Raw genomic sequence first — 19,309 nt, forward strand, 5'->3', positions numbered from 1 at the left:
CTACTCGACTGGACCCACCTTTTCTCTTGCCAGCTCTCCCCCTCACCTCTTTCAGTCCAGATGAAGGGTTTCAACCCAAAAGGTCGACTGCCTACGTCCCTCTGCAGATGCAGCCTGGCCTGCTGTTTCCCTCCCTCGATGTGTCCTTGCTCCAGCTTCCAGCATCCATCGTCCCTTGTGTCTTCTCTCTGCTCGCTCCGATCACCTACCAGTCCCTGGCTCACCTCTTTGTCTCTCATCTTTATACCAGATTTCCTCCCCCTCCACTCTCAGCCCTGGTATAGAATCACATCCTGAAACGTTGACAGTTGCATTCTCCTCCCTCACACTGCTTAACTCACTGAGCTGATACAGTGGTCTGGGTTTTTTGCAGTACCTGAATTCCAGTATTTGCAGTCTCTTGTGTCTCCCTGCCCGTCCAACTCAATTTAAGCTCCTTTGCAGCAGGTAACCACCACCTACAAAACCAGTAACCACCATTTTAGAAATCTCTTCCAGACTTCCTCAGGCTCATGAAGTGATAAACTGCCCATGCAGATACACCCTTCTTGCAACAGCTAGTGCATGATGATTCTGAACAAGTGCATCTCCCTTCCGGTTGCTCCTGATAACAGTAACTAATACTTTGACATTCATTTAGTTCCTTGCAGATGTTTCAGAGTTGGAAGCCTGGGTCGCAGAAAAACTTCAGCTTGTTTCAAGTGAAGACTATGGAAAGAATGAAGCTATTACTCAGAAGATGGTCAAAAACCATAAAGTAAGTGGGATCCTTGATGTAAATGACAAGCTGCTTTGGTCCTATAGTTTCAGAGAGAAGTATGGGACTCCCAGAAAGCAGCTGCTCAAAATAAATATTGAAACATTCCAATTTGTAAATGTATAGTCTAACTCTTAGCTAGTGAATCTTCTGAGGTGGCGTTGATAAGAGGCCGTAGGATTCATTCTGTCTTCTCCGTGTGTTTTTACTGGTTTCTATCTGTATCTCTTCTCTTTACCACTTCAGAGAGTTCTTCACTGGCGTGATGAGAGTGGCTGAGAATTCTGTGGATTTGTCCTATGTTCTGCTAACTTACTGAGGCTCCATGGACCCTTATTCTCAGGCACCTCTTCAGAATCAGTACTGACCTGTTCCCACTCCGGGTCTGAGGTGGCTGACGGAGGAAGTACACGCTTTACTTTGGATGGAGCAAGAGCACTGATAGGCTGGATTGTGTCCTCCTTCTGCAGTTTTTTAGTATCGCCATAAATTCCAGACAAAAACATCCAAGGGGCTTAACACCTTCTGTAACGTTCTCCTTCGCGTGTAACGAAACGCCGAATTAAACGTCGAGATAAACCACAGTTAATAAGAACCAGATCGCAGTAAGATTAACCATTTACTGTTCACTCTTCACATTAACATATGGTGAAAACTGTTGATAAAACAATACAAGATTGATACAGTATTTGTTCCTTCCTTAATATCACATTTCAAGTGTAAATACTTGCAAAGGTGACTATAACTACATTACACTAAGGTGCAGTATACAGGGAGAGTTTACCTGCTCCATTGACTACTTTAAATACACTTCCATGCAAACTATCCGCGACTCTTTAACTAACGAAAGCATAAACATTATCTACCGTCGTTACTTCTAACAGGATCGGCATTAACATCTTAGTTCAATATATCGATTATCTATTAACTTACAGCGTTGCTCTCACTGTGATTTCTCATGCCTGCAAAACAACTTCTGCTCAGGTGTGCCTCGTGGTGAGCCCCCACCCTCGCGTTAATTCCAAACCGGTATTTTCCCACAAGACGCGGCGAAACCGGATGTGACGTCATCGCATGCCGATATATTTTACATGCAATGAATATACTTTAAACACTTCTAATTCTAACTAGAAAATACTATCGAATGAATTACTAAGCAAAAATATTATAAACTAAATAACTGTCGTAAAGACAGCACACCTTCCTTCTCCATGTTAAGTTGCCATAGGCCAGAGATTCCATGAGTTGACAAAGATTTAAGTTGTTTCAAAGAATATCTTTGAAGCATTTTTATATTCACATTGGCTTTTTCAGCCTGATGGTTGAAATACAATGTTTTTTGGCACATGTTACCACACCTGGACGAAATGGACACAGGCAATGTGCAGATTATTGTGCTTGGGTCCCTCGACATACAACCAGGTGGCTGGCAAGTTGCCTGTGCAAAAGTACTGAGTCTCCAAGGTAGGGTAATCATTTTTGGAGAAGCATATGGTGAAAGCAGACTAAAATAGCCAAGATGGAAAATGTAGTTTGTGTAGTGCATTGAGGTAATTATTTTTCTTCCAGTAATGACAGATAAGTACTAAAATGTTAAAAGCATATGTGTGTAATTACAGCAATTATGACATCATACTTTTGAAGCCACTTCAGACAACTTTTATAACATAGAAACATAGAAAACCTACACCACAATACAGTCCCTTCAACCCACAAATCTGGGGCTGAACATGTCCTTACCTTAGAAATTACCTAGGGTTACCCATAGCCCTCTGTTTCTCCAAGCTCCATGTCCTATCCGGGAAATGCTTAAACAATCCTATTGTATCCACCTCCACCGCCGTCACTGGCAGCCTATTCCACACACTCACCACTCTCTGTGTAAAAAAAACTTACCCCTGACATCTCCTCTGTACCTGCTTCCAAGCACCTTAAAACTGTGCCCTCTCATGCTGGCTATTTCAGCCCTGGGAAAAAGCCTCTGACTACCCACATGATCAATGGCTCTCATCATCATATACACCTCTATCAGGTCACCTCTCATCCTCCGCCACTCCAAGGAGAAAAGGCCAAGTTCACTCAACCTATTCTCATAAGGCATGCTCCCCAATCAAGGCAACATCCTTGTAAACCTCCTCTGCATCCTTTCTATGGTTTCCAAATCCTTCCTGTAGTGAGGTGACCAGAACTGTGCCCAGTACTCCAAGTGGGGTCTGATCAGGGTCCTATATAGCTGTAACATTACCTCTTGGCTCCTCAACTCAATCCCATGATTGATGAAGGCCAATGCACCACATGCCTTCTTAATCACAGAGTCAACCTGCGCAGCAGTTTTGAGTGTCCTATGGACTCAGATCCCAAGATCCCTCTGATCCTCCACATGGCCAAAAGTCTGACCATTAATACTATATTCTGCCATCATATTTGACCTACAAAAATGAACCACCTCACACTTATCTGGGTTGAACTCCATCTGCCACTTCTCAGCCCAGTTTTGTATCCTATCAATGTCTCGCTGTAACCTCTGACAGCCCTCCACACTATCCACAACACCCCCAACCTCTGTGTCATCAGCAAATTTACTAACCCATCCCTCCACTTCCTCATCCAGGTCATTTATAAAAATCAGGAAGAGTAAGGGTCCCAGAACAGATCCCTGAGGCACACCACTGGTCACTGGCCTCCATGCAGAATATGACCCATCTACAACCACTCTTTGCTTTCTGAGGGCAAGCCAGTTCTGGATCCACAAAGCAATGTCCCCTTGGATCCCCTGCCTCCTTACTTTCTCAATAAGCCTTGCATGGGGTACCTTATCAAATGCCTTGCTGAAATCCATATACACTACATCATCAATATGTTTAGTCACATCCTCAAAAAATTCAATCAGGCTCGTAAGGCACGACCTGCCTTGTCAAAGCCATGCTGACTATTCCTAATCATATTATACCTCTCCAAATGTTCATAAATCCTGCCTCTTAGGGTCTTCTCCATCAACTTAACAGCTACTTCAGTAAGACTCACTGGTCTGTAATTTCCTGGGCTACCTCTACTCCCTTTCTTGAATAAAGGAACAACATCCACAACCCTCCAATCCTCCAGAACCTCTCCCGTCCTTATTGATGATGCAAAGATCATCACTAGTGGCTCAGCAATCTCCTCCCTCGCTTCCCACAGTAGCCTGGTTTGGTCCCGGTGACTTATCCAACTTGATGCTTTCCAAAGGCACATCCTCTTTCTTAATATCTACATTCTCAAGCTTTTCAGTCCACTGCAAGTCATCACTACAATCGCCAAGATCCTTTTCCATAATGAATACTGAAGCAAAGTATTCATTAAGTACCTCTGCTATTTCCTCCAGTTCTGTACACACTTTTCCCTTGTCACACTTGATTGGTCCTATTCGTTCACGTTTTATCCTCCCGCTCTTCACATACTTGTAGAATGCCTTGGGGTTTTCCTGAATCCTGTCCGCCAAGGCCTTCTCATGGCCCCTTCTGCCTCCTAATTTCATTCTTAATCTCCTTTCTGCTAGCCTTATCATCTTCTAGATCTCTATCATTCCCTAGTTTTATAAAGTAATATATTAACCCTATTTACATTCATCACCAAGGATCAAAACTTGAATGATGGTGATTGAGCAGAGGGCAATAGCTGCTCTTGTTTGCCCTCCTTACCCCCCTCCTCCTCCTCCACATCCTCTTCTCGTTCTCCTCTTTTCTCCCTATCTGCCTTTTCTGTAGCCTCCAACTTTTCGAATCTGCAGCATTGAATCTGAACTTATCTTGATAATGTATATTAGTGACTTCAGCTCCTCATCATCCACTGCTTCTCATTCTCATTCAGGAAGGTGAACTTGCTCTTTTTATTGTGTCGAGTCTCAAGGCCCTTTCACACAGGTAAATCAGATTTAAAAAAATGAAGCAAAAAGTGGGTGTCATTACATGATGAATGTAGAGATAGACTGCTGGATGAGCTCATCCTGTATGGAAGAAGTTAGACCATCAATAAAGTGTTGCTGTAGTCCTGCCTGTTGTAACAAATGGGGCCAATGAGGCTTTCCACACAACGACACAAGACAAGAGTATGAATGGGAGAGATTGAGTGGGCGAGAGTTGTGTGTGTAGCAGCATGGCACTGCAGTTGGGACAGCTACAGCATAGAGCTAGGTCCCAGTCGAATTCTGAACTCTGGTGCTGTCTGTGGAGTGAAATGATCTTCCTTTGTCATCTGGTTTTCTCCTGCCTGTTGCTGGGGGAGTCTAAGACCAGAGGACACAGCCTCAGGACTGACGATGTCCATTTAGAATGGAGATGAAGAGGAATTTCTTTAGCCAGAGAGTGGTGAATCTATGGAATTCATTGCCACAGGCAGCTGTGGAGGCCAAGTCAGGCAGGGGTTGATAGATTGGAGCATGAAGGAATATGGGGAGAAGGCAGGAGACTGGGGATGAGAAGGAAATGGATCAGCCAAGACAAAATGTTGGAGCAGGCCCGACAGGCCAAATAGCCTAATTCTGCTCCTATATCACATGGTCTTACGACCAACATGTGGTTTTGGAAAGGCAGAAGTCAGGTAGAGGTTGTTCAGGAAATCCAAGAGGTGACAGATGAGAAGGAAAGCAATTTTTGGAGACTCTTTGCCTATGACTGGATAAATATCAATGAATGATAATTTGGGGAGAATGATACATTCAGCTGTTAAAGGCAACTAATGTTAAGGAGTTTAAGGAGGGCTATTTGGCTGGATAGGATTTCATTCTTGATAAGGCCTGTTTCAGTGCCTTATCAAACAGGGGTAACAGGGGTAGAAACCCAGCGGATGAGGCTCACATTGGTTGTTTACAAGGGCAATGGTGTTTATAGTCAGTAAACATGGAGTGATTACCAAGTGCAGCTTGGCGTGAGCTCCATTAGCGGTGCCACCAGCAACTCAGGTCGACTACTATAGACAAGATGCAGTTTGTCATCAAGGGCAAGAGTTGACAGGAGATAATAATTTAATTTAATTTCAGGCATGGTGGAAATTATTTCTTCAAGTTAGTCATAAATTGTGCTTGAGCCACACAAAGTTTGCTTAGGTCAGGTCTGGATTTCTGACATCTACTGTACATCTAAGAAAGGATATACTGGCTTCAGAAGGAGCACCATGGGATACGAAACATTAACAGGTCTCATAGGGTTAAGTTGCAAACACGAAACAGGAATAGATCCTTCAGCCCACAATGTTGGGCCAAACTAATTAAACTAGTAATTAAATGCCTAGCTAAACTAATCCTTTCTGCCCTTGTCCATAACCTTCCCTTGTATGCACCTCCCCTGATTTCACCCCTGACAACACGTTCCAGGCACCAACCATTCTGTGTTAACAAATTTGCCCCACACATCTCCCTTGAACTTTTTCTCCTCTCACCTGAAATGCATCCCCTCTAGCATTAGACATTTTCACCATGGGAAAAAGATGCCAGCTGTCTTCACCATCCATGCTTCTCATAATTTTATAAAGCTCCAGAAGGTCTGTTACTAAACTCTGCCACTCCAGAGTAAACAATTCAATATATCCAACTTCCCGTGACAGTACATACCCTTTAAACCAGGCAGCAACTGGTAACCTCCTCTGAACCCTCTCCAAAGCCTCTACATCCTTCCTTTAATGGAGCAGAACTGCATATGTAGCAAAACTAGTTTTCTGAAGTTGCAATATAACTTCCCTGGCCCAACACCTCAACTGATAAATGCAAGTATGCCATCCACCTTCCTAACCACACCATCAACTGTGTAGACGCTTTCAGGGAGCTGTGTCCCAAAATCTCTCTCTGCTTCAGCAATGTTAACAACCTTGCCACTGACAGTGTACTGTCCTTTTGCATTTGATCTCCCAAAGTGGAATACCTCATATTTCGCCAGATTAAACTCCATCAGCCATTTCTGCACCAATATCTTGTATTCCCTGGAATATTAAAAGGACAATTCAATTAGGAGGCTTAGGATTTCAAAGGGAATTGGTTGAGTGGTGAAAATCTTTATCCTGTGGTGAGGTAGTCTATGACAGGACAATTAGAGTCTGAATGGAGCATACGGCTCCTTCCATCTCTCCCCACCATTGAGTAGATCTACACGGCGCTTTCACGGGAAAGCAGCATCCATCATCAACGGCCCCACCAGCCACGCCATGCTCTCTTCTTGCTGCTGCCGTCAGGTAGAGGAACCTCAGGAACCACTCCACCAAGTTCAGGAACATTTATTACCTCTCAACCATCAGGCTCTTGAATGAGTGGTGATAATTCACTCACGTCATCACCAAACCGTTCCCGCAACCTATGGACTCCCTTTCAATATTTATTGCTTATTTATTTATTATTATGACTTCTTTTATAATTATTTTTTGTGTATGCTCAGTCTGTTTTCTTTTACACATTGGTTGTTTGTCCATCCTGTTGGGTGAGCTCATTCATTGATTCTATTGTATTGTGTTTCTCGTAGTTACTGTGAATGCCTGCAGGAAAAGGAGTCTCAGTGTTGTATATGGTGACTTTAGTAATAAGCTTATTTTGAACTTATGGGAGGTACTGTCTATCTGAGCTTGATTCATTTCCATTAACCACTGTTACAAAATCCCATAACTGGATCACTTACCAGCAAAGATAGAGAGGTCCGTTGAAGTCTGATGGTACTATTTTTAAAAGTATTTATTGATAAAAGGCACAAAAATAAGATTAATGCAAACATACAGATAACATACGTCGTCAATACTAAATCTAAGCGCGGGAGTAATAATAACCAATAAGAAATAGCTCTATCGTTGTCTAGGGGATAATGTATTGTCCGATGGAAAGATAACAGTCACTATCAGTTCGTTCAAGCTGCAGCGTTGTTGGTTTTAAAAGTGATGTGGTTTAAACTTGCCCCAGGTCTTTTAAGATGCCAATCCGTTGAGTCAGGGGAGCGGGCTTCCCCGTTGTTAGCTAAAAGTTGTTTTCCCATGGTTCCAGCCACCAATTCCAGCCACGGAATCGAACGCACGTGGCTTCCTTCAGATGACTTCCTGCTGTTACGTGGTCGCTTAACATTTCTTCTGGTGCGTCTAAAGGGGTTGTTCCCCAGACCCTCTTTTATACTTCCTCACGGGATCTCAATCAGGTTGGGATAATGCAATCCCTCAACCAGCCCACTCTGGTCGTCCCCTGAGGGGCTTCATTGAATAGTACAGTACTCAATACACAACTTGGTCTTCCAGAGACAATAGCCATGTCCCGTAGCTTTACATCACCGGGGAAACAAGGCATTTTGCACATCCCATTCTCATTTCCTGGGCCCCTTGACCCAACCCACCGGTGATCTTGCAATTCTCACAAAGGAGGGGGCTACGGATGTAATACCACAATCTCACTGATTGATGGAAGGACCTGAAGAACTGAATAGCTTATGTACTCATATAGAAATGTCAACTATTAATGCTGTGTGAAATTAAAATGGTTCAGTAAGCATTTAGAACATATGCTCAGCACCTCAAACTCTGCAATATGATTGGAAGGTAGCCAGGGTTCATTGTATTTAAGAAATAAGTAAATGTTAAGCAGTTCCTGGACCTTTATTTGTAAAAATACAGCTGCAGCTTTTGTACTGATGTAATCTATATGAACGCTGGCAATACCTTGCAGGTCAGCACCCAAAATGGGAAAAAAGAAGCATGTTAATATCTATCTGTAACCCTATTGAATGGCCAAGCCCCAACATCAAATGCTGACATTCCTGTCTGGGTCTAGCGGCAGCCATAGTTGAGGCTTTTTGCCATGTTCTCAGAATATAGAACCTGCAGGACACAGTAGGTGTGCGATCTGTCATCAGACCCCGGGCGTACCTCCTGCACCACAGTTGTGTTGGATGTTACAGCATTCCACTGCATAATGTGGGTTATAGAGGTCTGACTTCTTCCCACTTGTTTCTATTGCGTCCTTTAATCCTCAGGCTCTGGAGGTGCAGATCCAGAACACCAGAGGTCTCGCCGAGGAACTGCAGAAAAATTCGCAGGATCTTCCACTCAGAGGGTTCATCACATTCAACATGGTGGATGAGCCACAGGAGCACCTGTGCAGGCAACTGAAAGAGCTGCAAGAGCACTGGGTCATCAGGTATGTCAACGGGGAACCCACGCATCCTCTTTGCACCTCATGTCTCCTCCCTGACTAAAAGCTCATTAACATAGAGACATACAGATCCTGCGGCCTACCACATCCATACTGCTCTTCCCCACACTAAAGTTTCTATGTCCTAGAGATTCAAGTCAAGATGCTTAAGCGTATGAGAGCACCTACATCCACTGCCTGATCAGTCAGCACATTCTAGACTCTAACCACCTTCTAGGGATAAAAAAAAACATCCCTCAGATCCCTCACAAACCTTATCTTCATGCCATAAACATCTCCCCTATGGGAACACAGTTTTTATTATCTCCCCCCTCATAATTTTATATCGATCTCAGGCCATCCCTGAACATCTTCTGCTCAGAAATATCAAACCCAGCCTGTTCAGTCGCTTGTTATTTGAAATTCTCCAATCTCGACAACATTCTAGGGAAACAGAGATGTGAGAGACTGCAGACATTGGGGTCTGGAGCAAAAAGCATACTGTGCAAGGAACTCGACAGATTGGGCAGCATCTGTGGAGAGAAACGTCCTGATAAAGGGTCTCGACCGAAAATGTGGACAGTCCATTCCCCCCCACACGGATGCCACCAGTTCCTCCAGCAGTTTGTCCTTTTGCACTAACATCCTGGCGAATTGTGCCTTTCCAGCACAATTACATGCTTCCTGGAGAGCAGCAACCAGAAATACACGATATTTCAGAGTGGCTGGACCAATAAAGCTGCAACATACCCTCCTCGCTATTGTATTCTTTCCATTGGCAATAAAAGCAAGCATACTGCATGTCTTCTTCTACGTATTATCCATCTGTGCTGCCAGCTGTAGGACTGATATCTCCAGGCACCCTCTGTTCTCCAACATTCATTGGTCCCTACAATTTACTGTATACGTCCTACCCTTGTTTGCCTTCCCAAAGTGCAGCACCTTGCAGTTATTGATTCATTGAGACCACAGTGTGGGATAGGCCCTTTCGGCCCTCCGAGCCGCGCTGCCCCGCAACCTTGTGAATTAACCCTGCCCTAACCACGGGACAATTTACAATGACCAATTTGTCTACCAACTGATTTGACTTTGGACTGTGGGAGGAAACCGGAGCACCCAGAGGAAACCCACATGGTCACGGGGAGAACATACAAACTCATCACAGACAGAGGTGGGAAATGTACTCGTGTCACTAGTTCTGCAAAGCACTGTGCTAACCACTACACTACCGTTAATTAAATTCCATTTGGCATGGGATCCTCCCATAATTACTGACTATGTCATGCTTCATGCTATCTATAACATCATTAATCTGCAGTTTGAATCATCAGTTTTGACATGTTGTCCTTTTACATAAGTTAACGATGCTTACCATTTCAATTAAACAGTCAAGTCAGTGTTGGGTTAGTGACAAAGATAACTTCCCCACAATAAATCATTGTTCTGTGACTTGTAGATAAAACATTGTGTGTATGTGCACATCAGCTGCAATATTTCAAGAGTCCAGGCACACCTCAAACAGTGTCTATACACAAGGACACTTCATTTGGAATAGATGTATTGTTGAAATGATGAAGCCAATTTGATAAGAAGTGTGCTCTCAATCCCCAGGATGCAGAAGCTGGAAGAGACACTGGTTTTATATAAATGCTTACGGGAACTGGAGGAACTTGAGGAATGGGTCACACAGCAGCTGCAGGCAGCCAGCTCCGAGGATTATGGAAATGATCACCAGCATGTCCTGGTAAAAACAGTTTTGCATCTATAACTTTGAGTGCATTCCCATTACATTCCCCACAGCTCCATCGCCACTGAGATTTCTAAATGTTTAATTTCACCTCCTACTTACCTCAATTTTACTTCCAGTTCCACCATTTTAAATAGGGTAGGTATCCCAAATGATTTTTTGTAAGATCAACTTTTCTGCCACCTGTGGAAATATGCACTCTCTGCTGATGGGTGGTGGGGTACAGATCTGTCTCTAGCAAAGGAGGGGTGAGGTGCTCCTTCCCTCCACTAACCTGCAGGTCACCCTTGGACAAGGTGTAGCACCTGCTTAGACCCCCAGATCAGGGTCACGAGAACCCATGGGAGCAGGTGGTGGATGGCCGTATGAGCAGCTGGTGCATCTCACAAGTCCCGGTTATGTGACCACTGACACCAGGCAGACAACCTCTGCAAAATATTGATAATGGTTGGGGTCACCCGACTTGTAAAGACACTGCCCAGAAGAAGGCAGTGGTTTTCCACTTCTGTAGAAACATTTGCCAAGCACAATCACGGTCATGAAACCATGATCACTCACATCATATGTCAGGGCACGTAAAGGTGATGATACTGTTTCAGTCCTGAAATTAGTTACATTTTGATAATATTGACTCACTGTGTTGTTCCTCCCAAAGGTCTTTATTTTGTCCTTTAAGTGCTAAACATCATATGCAGTCCTAAATTTGTATGCCCAACACTCAAGTCCTGGCCGTTATAAGATTTGATACCAATACTGCTCTCAGCCGATTCTTCTATGTATTTCTCTAAACAGGAAAACACTCATTCATAAATTTGTACTTAATATATCACAGACATTTAAAACCACGTACTTCCATTTTCTGAGCAGGCCTATGAGATATCAATTCCCTTTATTATTATTTGTACGAGCCCTTTCACCAAATCTGTTTTGTTATTTCACCTCAGCACTTAATCAAGTTAATCAGGTAACAATTGATTTTATGAATCCCCAGTGTTCTTTCCTAACATGGCACCGAGCTAGGAAGAGCATTCACATGCAGAAAGAGACACAGCACGAGGCAGTTTAGAGATGACACAGTGAGAGCTGGTAGATTCCTGTGCCCTAGTTTTGACCCTGACCTCTGTGTGGAGTGTGCAAGCTCTCCCTGTGACAGTGTGGCTTTCCACTGCTGTTTCAGTTTTCTCCCACACCCCTAAGATGTGTGGGTGTGTGCTAGAAGCTTAATTAGCTGCTGGTAGCTGCCTTAGTGTGTAAGTGAGTGATAGAATCTGGGTGGTAGAGCTGATGGGAATGCGAGAAGAATAAAATGGGACCAGTGTAGGGTTAGTGTAACCCTCACTGTGTAAATCATCTTTCCTCTTTTCACTTTTGCTTCTTTGCTAACCACTATCATCCTGTCTCCTAAATCATGACTGTTCAGCATTGCTGATTTTTCTTTGGCCATTTTATCTAATCGCGTACAATCTCTTCTGCCCCAAGAAACCTGCATTGGTTATTGGAGGTTGCTCGCCTAACTCATCCAAGCACCAGGGCATCACTGTAAATATTCCCCAGGTTATTACTGTAAATATTCCCCAGGTTATTACTGTAAATAGTCCCCAGGGTATTGCTATAAATGTTCCCCAGGGTATCACTGTAAATATTCACCAGGATATCACTGTAGATATTCCCCAGGGAATCACTATAACTGTTCCCCAGGACATCACTGTAAACATTCCCCAAGGTATCACTGTAAATATATCCCAGGGAATCACTTAGATGTTCCCAGACTCCTCCCAGTCATCTTTAACTGCTTCAGCAATGACCTTCCTTTCACCAGCTTGCCAGTTTCTGTTCAATATGCACTTCCTGTCGGTATTGCTCAGTAAATGGAGCGGTCCGTCCTGCCCATTGCAGGACTTGGGCAACACTCTGGTATGGGTGAGAAGCAGCACTTGCACCCGACAGTGTTTCTACACGAGTTACTCATTCACATCACCATTGCTGAATTTCCATCAACGTCCTGGGGTTGCCTGTGACCTGACGGGAACAGTCAGCCAGTGCGGTTACAAGAGCAGCTCGGAGTGAGCCACGCACCTGCCTGCAGGAGGGTTGCTGACATCCACGTAGCACATGGGGATTGCCGTGTGAAGAACCTCAGCACCGTCGTGGACAAAGCAATCCACCCTCAATATTCAATCCCCGCACTTTCTATAACATTGGCATGGGCCGTTCCAACAACGTTTCCCAAACCCCCATCCCTCTTCAGTGTCTCCCAGTGAAGGTAGCAGTCACATTGAGCCATCTTCATGTTAAACACCATTCTGACTCGAACAAGTATTGTTCCTCTTACATCATTGCTGAATCTAAATCCTGAAACTTCCTACTCAGTAGTGGGAGGTCCCTTTACCTGAAGAATTGCAATAGTTCATGAGAAAGAGCTTACTGCCAACCACTGGAAGACAAATAGGAAAGGGTCATAAATAATGACCTTAGCAGCAATGCTCAGACTCTGAAAACGTACAAATAATGAGAAATGTGATGAGAATCCAGCCAGATCTCCTGTACACAGCTCCAACTCTGCCAGAACCGTGCAGTATGGAAGTTTGCCCTCCAAACTTCCATACTCCTGGGGCAAGTTAAGTCGAACTCAATGATCAGTTAGGTGACAGAGGTGTTTGCACTGCCTAGTTCCATTCACAATTCTTCAGTAAGTGAAGCAGATGCTATGCTTGGGCCAGCAAGGGGCATGAACCATATTCAATATGAGAGACTCTAAGCACTCCCACTTGACAGTCACCACTATCAATATCCTGGGACTGTAATTGACCTAGAACTTTGCTGGACCAGCTGATAAATGTTTTCAAAACCGGGACACTTCAGACGCAGGGTATCCCAAAGTAAGGGATGACATTCCACTTCTTCAAACCCTTTCTGTCTTCTGCAATGTGCAAGTTAAGAATCTGACTGAATATTCCCAAACTGCTTGAAAGAATGCAGCTCTGACTTGGGTGTTCGACATTTATTCAAGATAAAGTCTGTTCACACACCAGGCTCCATCACACTTACTATGGCTACATTGTGTTCCATCTACAAAACTCACAGCAATTTCTTGCCAAGACTATGCTAACATTACATGCCATGAAACTCTGTCCATCAGAGAGACAAGCAACAGGCATTTAGGGAACCCGTTGCAACGTCCCCTCCAAGTGGTACACTGTCATCACTTGTAAATGTTGCACCACTTCTTCATTGTCCTGTTTTTAAATCTAGGAACTCTTACCCCCAAAGTTCTGAATGGATGGTAAGGGCTGCTCTGCCAGCAACACCCACATTCTGTAAAGGAGTATAATTTAAGAGCTTCTCAAAGTGAGAGTGAATTGTTCCCTCAACTTGTACAGACAACTTCACAGGCCCTAACTCTGAGCACTAGATTTGTGTCTGTTCCCAGTCGGAAGATGTAATATATTCTCGTTTGACTCCCTGAAAGAAAAGAACAGTTTGGATTTGAGAAGTCATGGAATTTGGCCCTGTCTCCACACAAAAGTGTGGCAGGAGCTGGAAAAGAATTAGCCGGAAAAAATCCCAAATTATCTCAGTGGCAAAGGGGCATTAAATTTGATTGTTGGGGTTGAAGCTTCAGAGATTGGTAATTCATCAGAGATATGTGATCAAGGTCAGCACTTCTTTCTTTTTACTGTTCTGAAAAGGTTCAAAATGAAAAAAAATGAAGGGTCCGTTGTTACATCTGCCAAGTTGATATAAATGTAAAATTCCGATAACAAGTATGAACATCAAAAGTAAGATCTAGAAAATTGGAAAAATTGTAAGGAATATGAAAAACAATGCCAGAAGTTACAACTTCATTACAGAAAAGAGGGCAAGCACAGAAACTGGGACAACAACCAAAACAGGACACAGCAAATTTTTTTGTCAGAAGAAGTAAAGGAACATCCCATGGGCAATAATATTAAATCAGGACAGAAACAAACCAAAATTAAGCAAATGACAGCATGAAAAAAGAAATAATGACATTGAAGAGAGACAAGTTCTATGAGTCAGATGGTCTCAATCCCAAAAACACTGCAGATGCTCTAAACATTATCAACTTCTGATTCAAAATTTCTTCCTTTAGACTTGAAAACTGCACGGGTCATTTCTGAGTGGCAGGGTGGAGATACGTCTCCATCAAAGGAGGTGTAAGGCGCGCTTTCACTCCGTTAGCCCGCAGGTCGCCCTTGGGCAAAGTGTAGCACCCGCTCGGCACTGTCCCCACCCCCCACCCTGATCAGGGTCACGTGAAGCCCTGGGAGCAGGCGGTGGGTGATTGTATGAGTAACTGGTGCCTACACACATGTCCTGGTTATGTGACCACTGATAACAGGCAGACAATCTCTGAAGAGTATTGATAATAGCTGGGGTCAACCGTCTTGTAAAGACACTGTCCAGAAGAAGGCAATGGCAAACAAGTTCTGTAGAAACATTTGCCAAGAGCAGTCATGGTCATGGAAAGACCAAGATCACCCATGGCATACGACCTGTCACTTCACCATCATGAAAGAAGCTTGAGAGTGCAAAATGTTTGTTTCATTTGGTGTTTATCTAGTATTGTCCAGTTGCCAATTAACTCTACTGTCCTCAAACGTTCCCTACCTGATGAGTTTTTGTGTGGTTTTAAATTTCATTTACCAGCACCTGCAGTATTTGCTTTGGTATTCCTGATAATAAAAAGTATGCATCATGCAGTGTGACAACATCACTTTCACTCTGCTGTTTTGCCTTGTTAGCGCCTGAAGGCATTGTTTGAAGATTTCCAGCACCGAGTGGAGGCTGGTGAAGAAAGGATCCAAGGTTGTGAGACCTTAGTGAGCACACTCGTTGAGAAAGGGCGGCTGGAGTCCGAGGAAATTGTGCAGAGAAAGAATACGTTGAGGTGAGTATTCTCACGTGAGATGGAAGGTGGTGGTTCATCCAATTCTGTGGTGACACACAGAGCAATTCCAGTGCTCCACCAATTTTCCCAGGAATCTGTTCTCCTGACATTCCCATCAGCTCCTTCAGAACACATCATGAGGGTCAATTTGTATTGGCCACTTACGTGCACGTCGTTGTGCAGGAAATTGGAGGAAATCCATTCAATCACAAAGAGGATAAGGTGAAACACTTCACAGCACACTGGAGGTGAGCGGCAGCAGCTCCTCATGCTGTGCTACCCTGACCCCCAGAGGGTACTGTGTGGGGTCAAAGATAAAAGCCCTCCCAGTTCCCTTACAATTAAAGATTCTAGTCCTGAGAGTGAGAAGCGGGGTCAAAATGACGTTCCCTGTAGAAGTAAGGAGACATCTGAGAGTGGGTGAAGTCAGGTATTGCAGGCTGCTTATTGACTGAAAAGGGAAATAGTAGAATATTGAATCTGAAATTGAGAAAGGTGGGAGAGGGGTCATGGGTACCATACCTCAGGGCGAGAAGGGGGCTTGCAGGGTGTTGTAACAGACCGCAATCTGGTACTGTGTAACTGAGAATTGTGAATGATCAGATCAGCTGTTTGTATTTCTATTGCCATATATCATTAACAGTATGATAGGGCCGTGAATATTGTAATCTTTTCCAACGTTGTAGGGGTTTATGGAACAGTTTGCGGGAGCGGATTCAGAATCGGGGACAAAGACTGAGTGATGCTGTGGAATTTCACAAGTGTGTCCAAGACCTGGCTGATGCTCTGACCCTCATTGAGGTAGGAACTTTGGACATTTTGCAACATGACAAGATGATATTTTGGGAAAACTGAAAATGTGGCTGAAAAAGGATCTAGTGCTTTCCCAGCATATATGGTGAATAAATTCTTCTCTGGCTTCCAGCCAGGTACAGGTATCGATTTTAACTGATGTTGCGATGACAAACTCTGCCATCTTCATCATCAAGGATGATGCCTGAGCATGTCTAGTCTGGTGGTATACATACCACCATTGTCTGCCTGTGCCATTGGCTTTTGGGACCACCTGGCAAAGGAAGCCATTGAAATTAAACTAGAGAAAAAGAATGTTAACAAAGATGAAGGTACTGGAATTCCATTGTTAACCAAGTGGGAGAGTGGAAACCTGATTGGATGAGGACTAACCAATCAGGAGGGATGCATGATGGGTGCAGATATACCGCTGGAGTAGAGATCCCTGATGAAGATGGCAGAATTTGTCATCGGAAGGACCTCTGGTTAAAATTGATAGCTGTACCCTGCTGGGAGACCGAGAAGAGCTTATTTGAAAGTGTGACTGCTCCACAGGTTCAGCCTGTTGGTTCTTCCGCTGAAATTTTCCAAACTGCTTTGGCAATCTTAACCATGATAAGTTTACTGTCACCAGGTGGCATAGTCGACAGCACACGTGAGAATATTAAATACAACTATAAATACAATGGAACAATGGGAGCTCTAATCGGCGAAATTCAAAGAGTATTCTCTCATTTGTTCCTTGTTTCTGTCTCTCCAGGAGAAGTCGAAAAGCATCCCTGATGAGATTGCTAAGGACCTGCGGAGTGTTCAAGCACAACTGCGTGTGCATGAGGCACTGGAGCATGAGCTGTTGGGAGCTGAGCAGCAGGTTGATGGCATTTAACTTTATATCACATCTTGCCAGCCGCTCAAATGGAGTGGTGAGAGGTATATAGACAGGAGACAGGGCTAGATTGATGTGCATTCCCGTACCTTACACCGCCTGCAGGGGGGACATCCGTTCTGTAGCAGGAATCCATTATCTGATGCCGTCTTAGTGCTATATCCTTCTCTCAAATCATGGTTCAAAATAATACACAATGGATTCCGGTTAATCAGGGCAGCCACTTATTTGGGACAACTCTTAAAGAACAAAAATTAATCCAGAAGATAGCCAGGATCTTCTCTGTTTATTTGGGAGAAATATGCCACTTAATTGGGACAGGTGGTTGTTGCTGAACTGTTTCAAACCAGGGTCAGTTGTGTGGCCATTGGACACTGTACAGTGCATAGGGCAAATAGCTCTTAAACAGCATCAGTTGCATGTGTTTTTGTTCAAAAAGCTGTGATTTTTGTTACTGATAGTTGGCAAGAAATAAGCAGTAAGACAATTCAGAACTGTTTTGCTCACTGAGGTTTCAAGCACCCAGGCTTGGAGATGCCAGAAACAGATGGCAGAGAAAATGAACAATTCCACTACTTCAACAAGTTAGGAAGGCCCCCTTCTCCCCACCTCGCCTCTCTCCCCCTCTCTCCCTTCCTTCTCCCCTCCCTCACTCCTCTCTTGCCTCCCTCATTATTCCTCTCTCACTCCCCTCATCACTCCTGACCACTAGCCTCTCCCCTCCTGACCTTTACTTTCTCCCCTCGTTTCTCCTCCGTCCCCCTCTACCCTCCTCTCTACCCTCTTCTCCCCCTCTTCCCTCCCCCTCTGCCCCCATTCTCCCTCTCTGTTTCACAGCGTCCCTGCTGCATGCTCTAAGGCTCTTGTTTGCAGATTCACTTGTCACCGTACATATCCCCACGTTAGAAGCTCCAGTTAACCCCACAGCCTGTCAGAAAGTTCCCATCTCCCACTTGCTGATGGTACAGGGATTAGCCACACTACATTTAGAGGGGAGAGGGTGCTGTACTGAGATTGAGAGTTATTTGTGTCAGTAAGGCTCAGATAAAGAGGTTGATTGTGTTGCAATCCCTGTGATCTCAGTTGCAGGAACTGCTGGATGCAGCAGATGGGGTACTGCACAGGTGCACGACAGAGCAGAGCGTGGTCCTGCAGGCCAAGCAGACGGCAGTGGTAGAGAACTGGGAGAGCCTCAGGAGCAAAGTGGACCAGCGAAGGGAGTCCGTGGAGAAGGCCTGTAAGATCCAACTGTTCCTGGTACAGGTGAGTACGGTTGGAGCGGAAGTTGCAGAAGTGGAAAATAACAAGATTAATATTAATGCAGTACCATTTGTTTTTATCAGCTGTGGTCACATTGGAAGTATATTAAAACAAGTGCACCTGCCACTTTGTACGTGGTAGAAGTTTGCAAACTCCAACTGACAATGAAGCAATGATGTAGTTTCATGGCTTGAGAACGTCCAGGGAACAGGTAGAAATTGCCTGCTCCTCTTGAAATAAGTCCATCGGAGAAGGCAGACAGGGTCCCAGTTTATCCAAGGCAGCAACTCTGCCTGGGATCAGTACGTGGAGCTGGGGTTAGGATTTGGGGGTGGGGATAGGGTGAAATTGAAAAACTCTGAGAAGGAGCATGAGGACAAATTGTATAGGAGTTCCAGGGCAATCTCACGTACAAACAGGCAAATAGCATCTCTGAAAAATTTCACTCACACACCATGTGACAGTAACTATAGCTCAGCACTTAACATCATCATTCCCACAGTCCAGATCGAAAGGCTCCAGAACCTGGGCCTCATGCCTTCCTCGACAACTGGATCCTCAACTTCCTAACCAGAAGACCATGATCTGTGCAGATTGGTGATAACACCTCCACATTTTCACTGACAATCAACACTGGCGCATCTCGGGCGTGTGTGCTTATCCCATGGCTCTACTCTCTCTATAACGATGACTGTGTGGCTAGGCATAGCTCAAATACCATCTATAAGTTTGTGATGATACAACCATTGTTGGCAGAATCTCAGATGGTGACGAGAGGGTGTACAGGAACAAGATACACCAGGCTAGTTGAATTACGTCACAGCAACAAC

The 19,309-nt window shown here is 44.3% G+C and overlaps 1 protein-coding gene across 1 annotated transcript in view; it reads left to right on the plus strand.

Annotated features, from left to right (window-relative positions):
• The window catches only part of sptbn5 (spectrin, beta, non-erythrocytic 5), a 311,695-nt gene that overhangs the window by 75,468 nt on the left and 216,918 nt on the right, over positions 1-19,309 (plus strand). The window contains exons 28-34 of the mRNA XM_059987546.1: positions 641-757; positions 8,725-8,888; positions 10,494-10,626; positions 15,396-15,541; positions 16,228-16,342; positions 17,094-17,204; positions 18,303-18,482. Of these exons, the coding sequence (XP_059843529.1) occupies positions 641-757; positions 8,725-8,888; positions 10,494-10,626; positions 15,396-15,541; positions 16,228-16,342; positions 17,094-17,204; positions 18,303-18,482 (966 nt within the window). The remainder of the gene's footprint in view (positions 1-640; positions 758-8,724; positions 8,889-10,493; positions 10,627-15,395; positions 15,542-16,227; positions 16,343-17,093; positions 17,205-18,302; positions 18,483-19,309) is intronic.

Source organism: Hypanus sabinus, chromosome 2 (assembly GCF_030144855.1).
Source record: "Hypanus sabinus isolate sHypSab1 chromosome 2, sHypSab1.hap1, whole genome shotgun sequence".
In the NCBI taxonomy this organism is placed as follows: domain Eukaryota; kingdom Metazoa; phylum Chordata; class Chondrichthyes; order Myliobatiformes; family Dasyatidae; genus Hypanus; species Hypanus sabinus.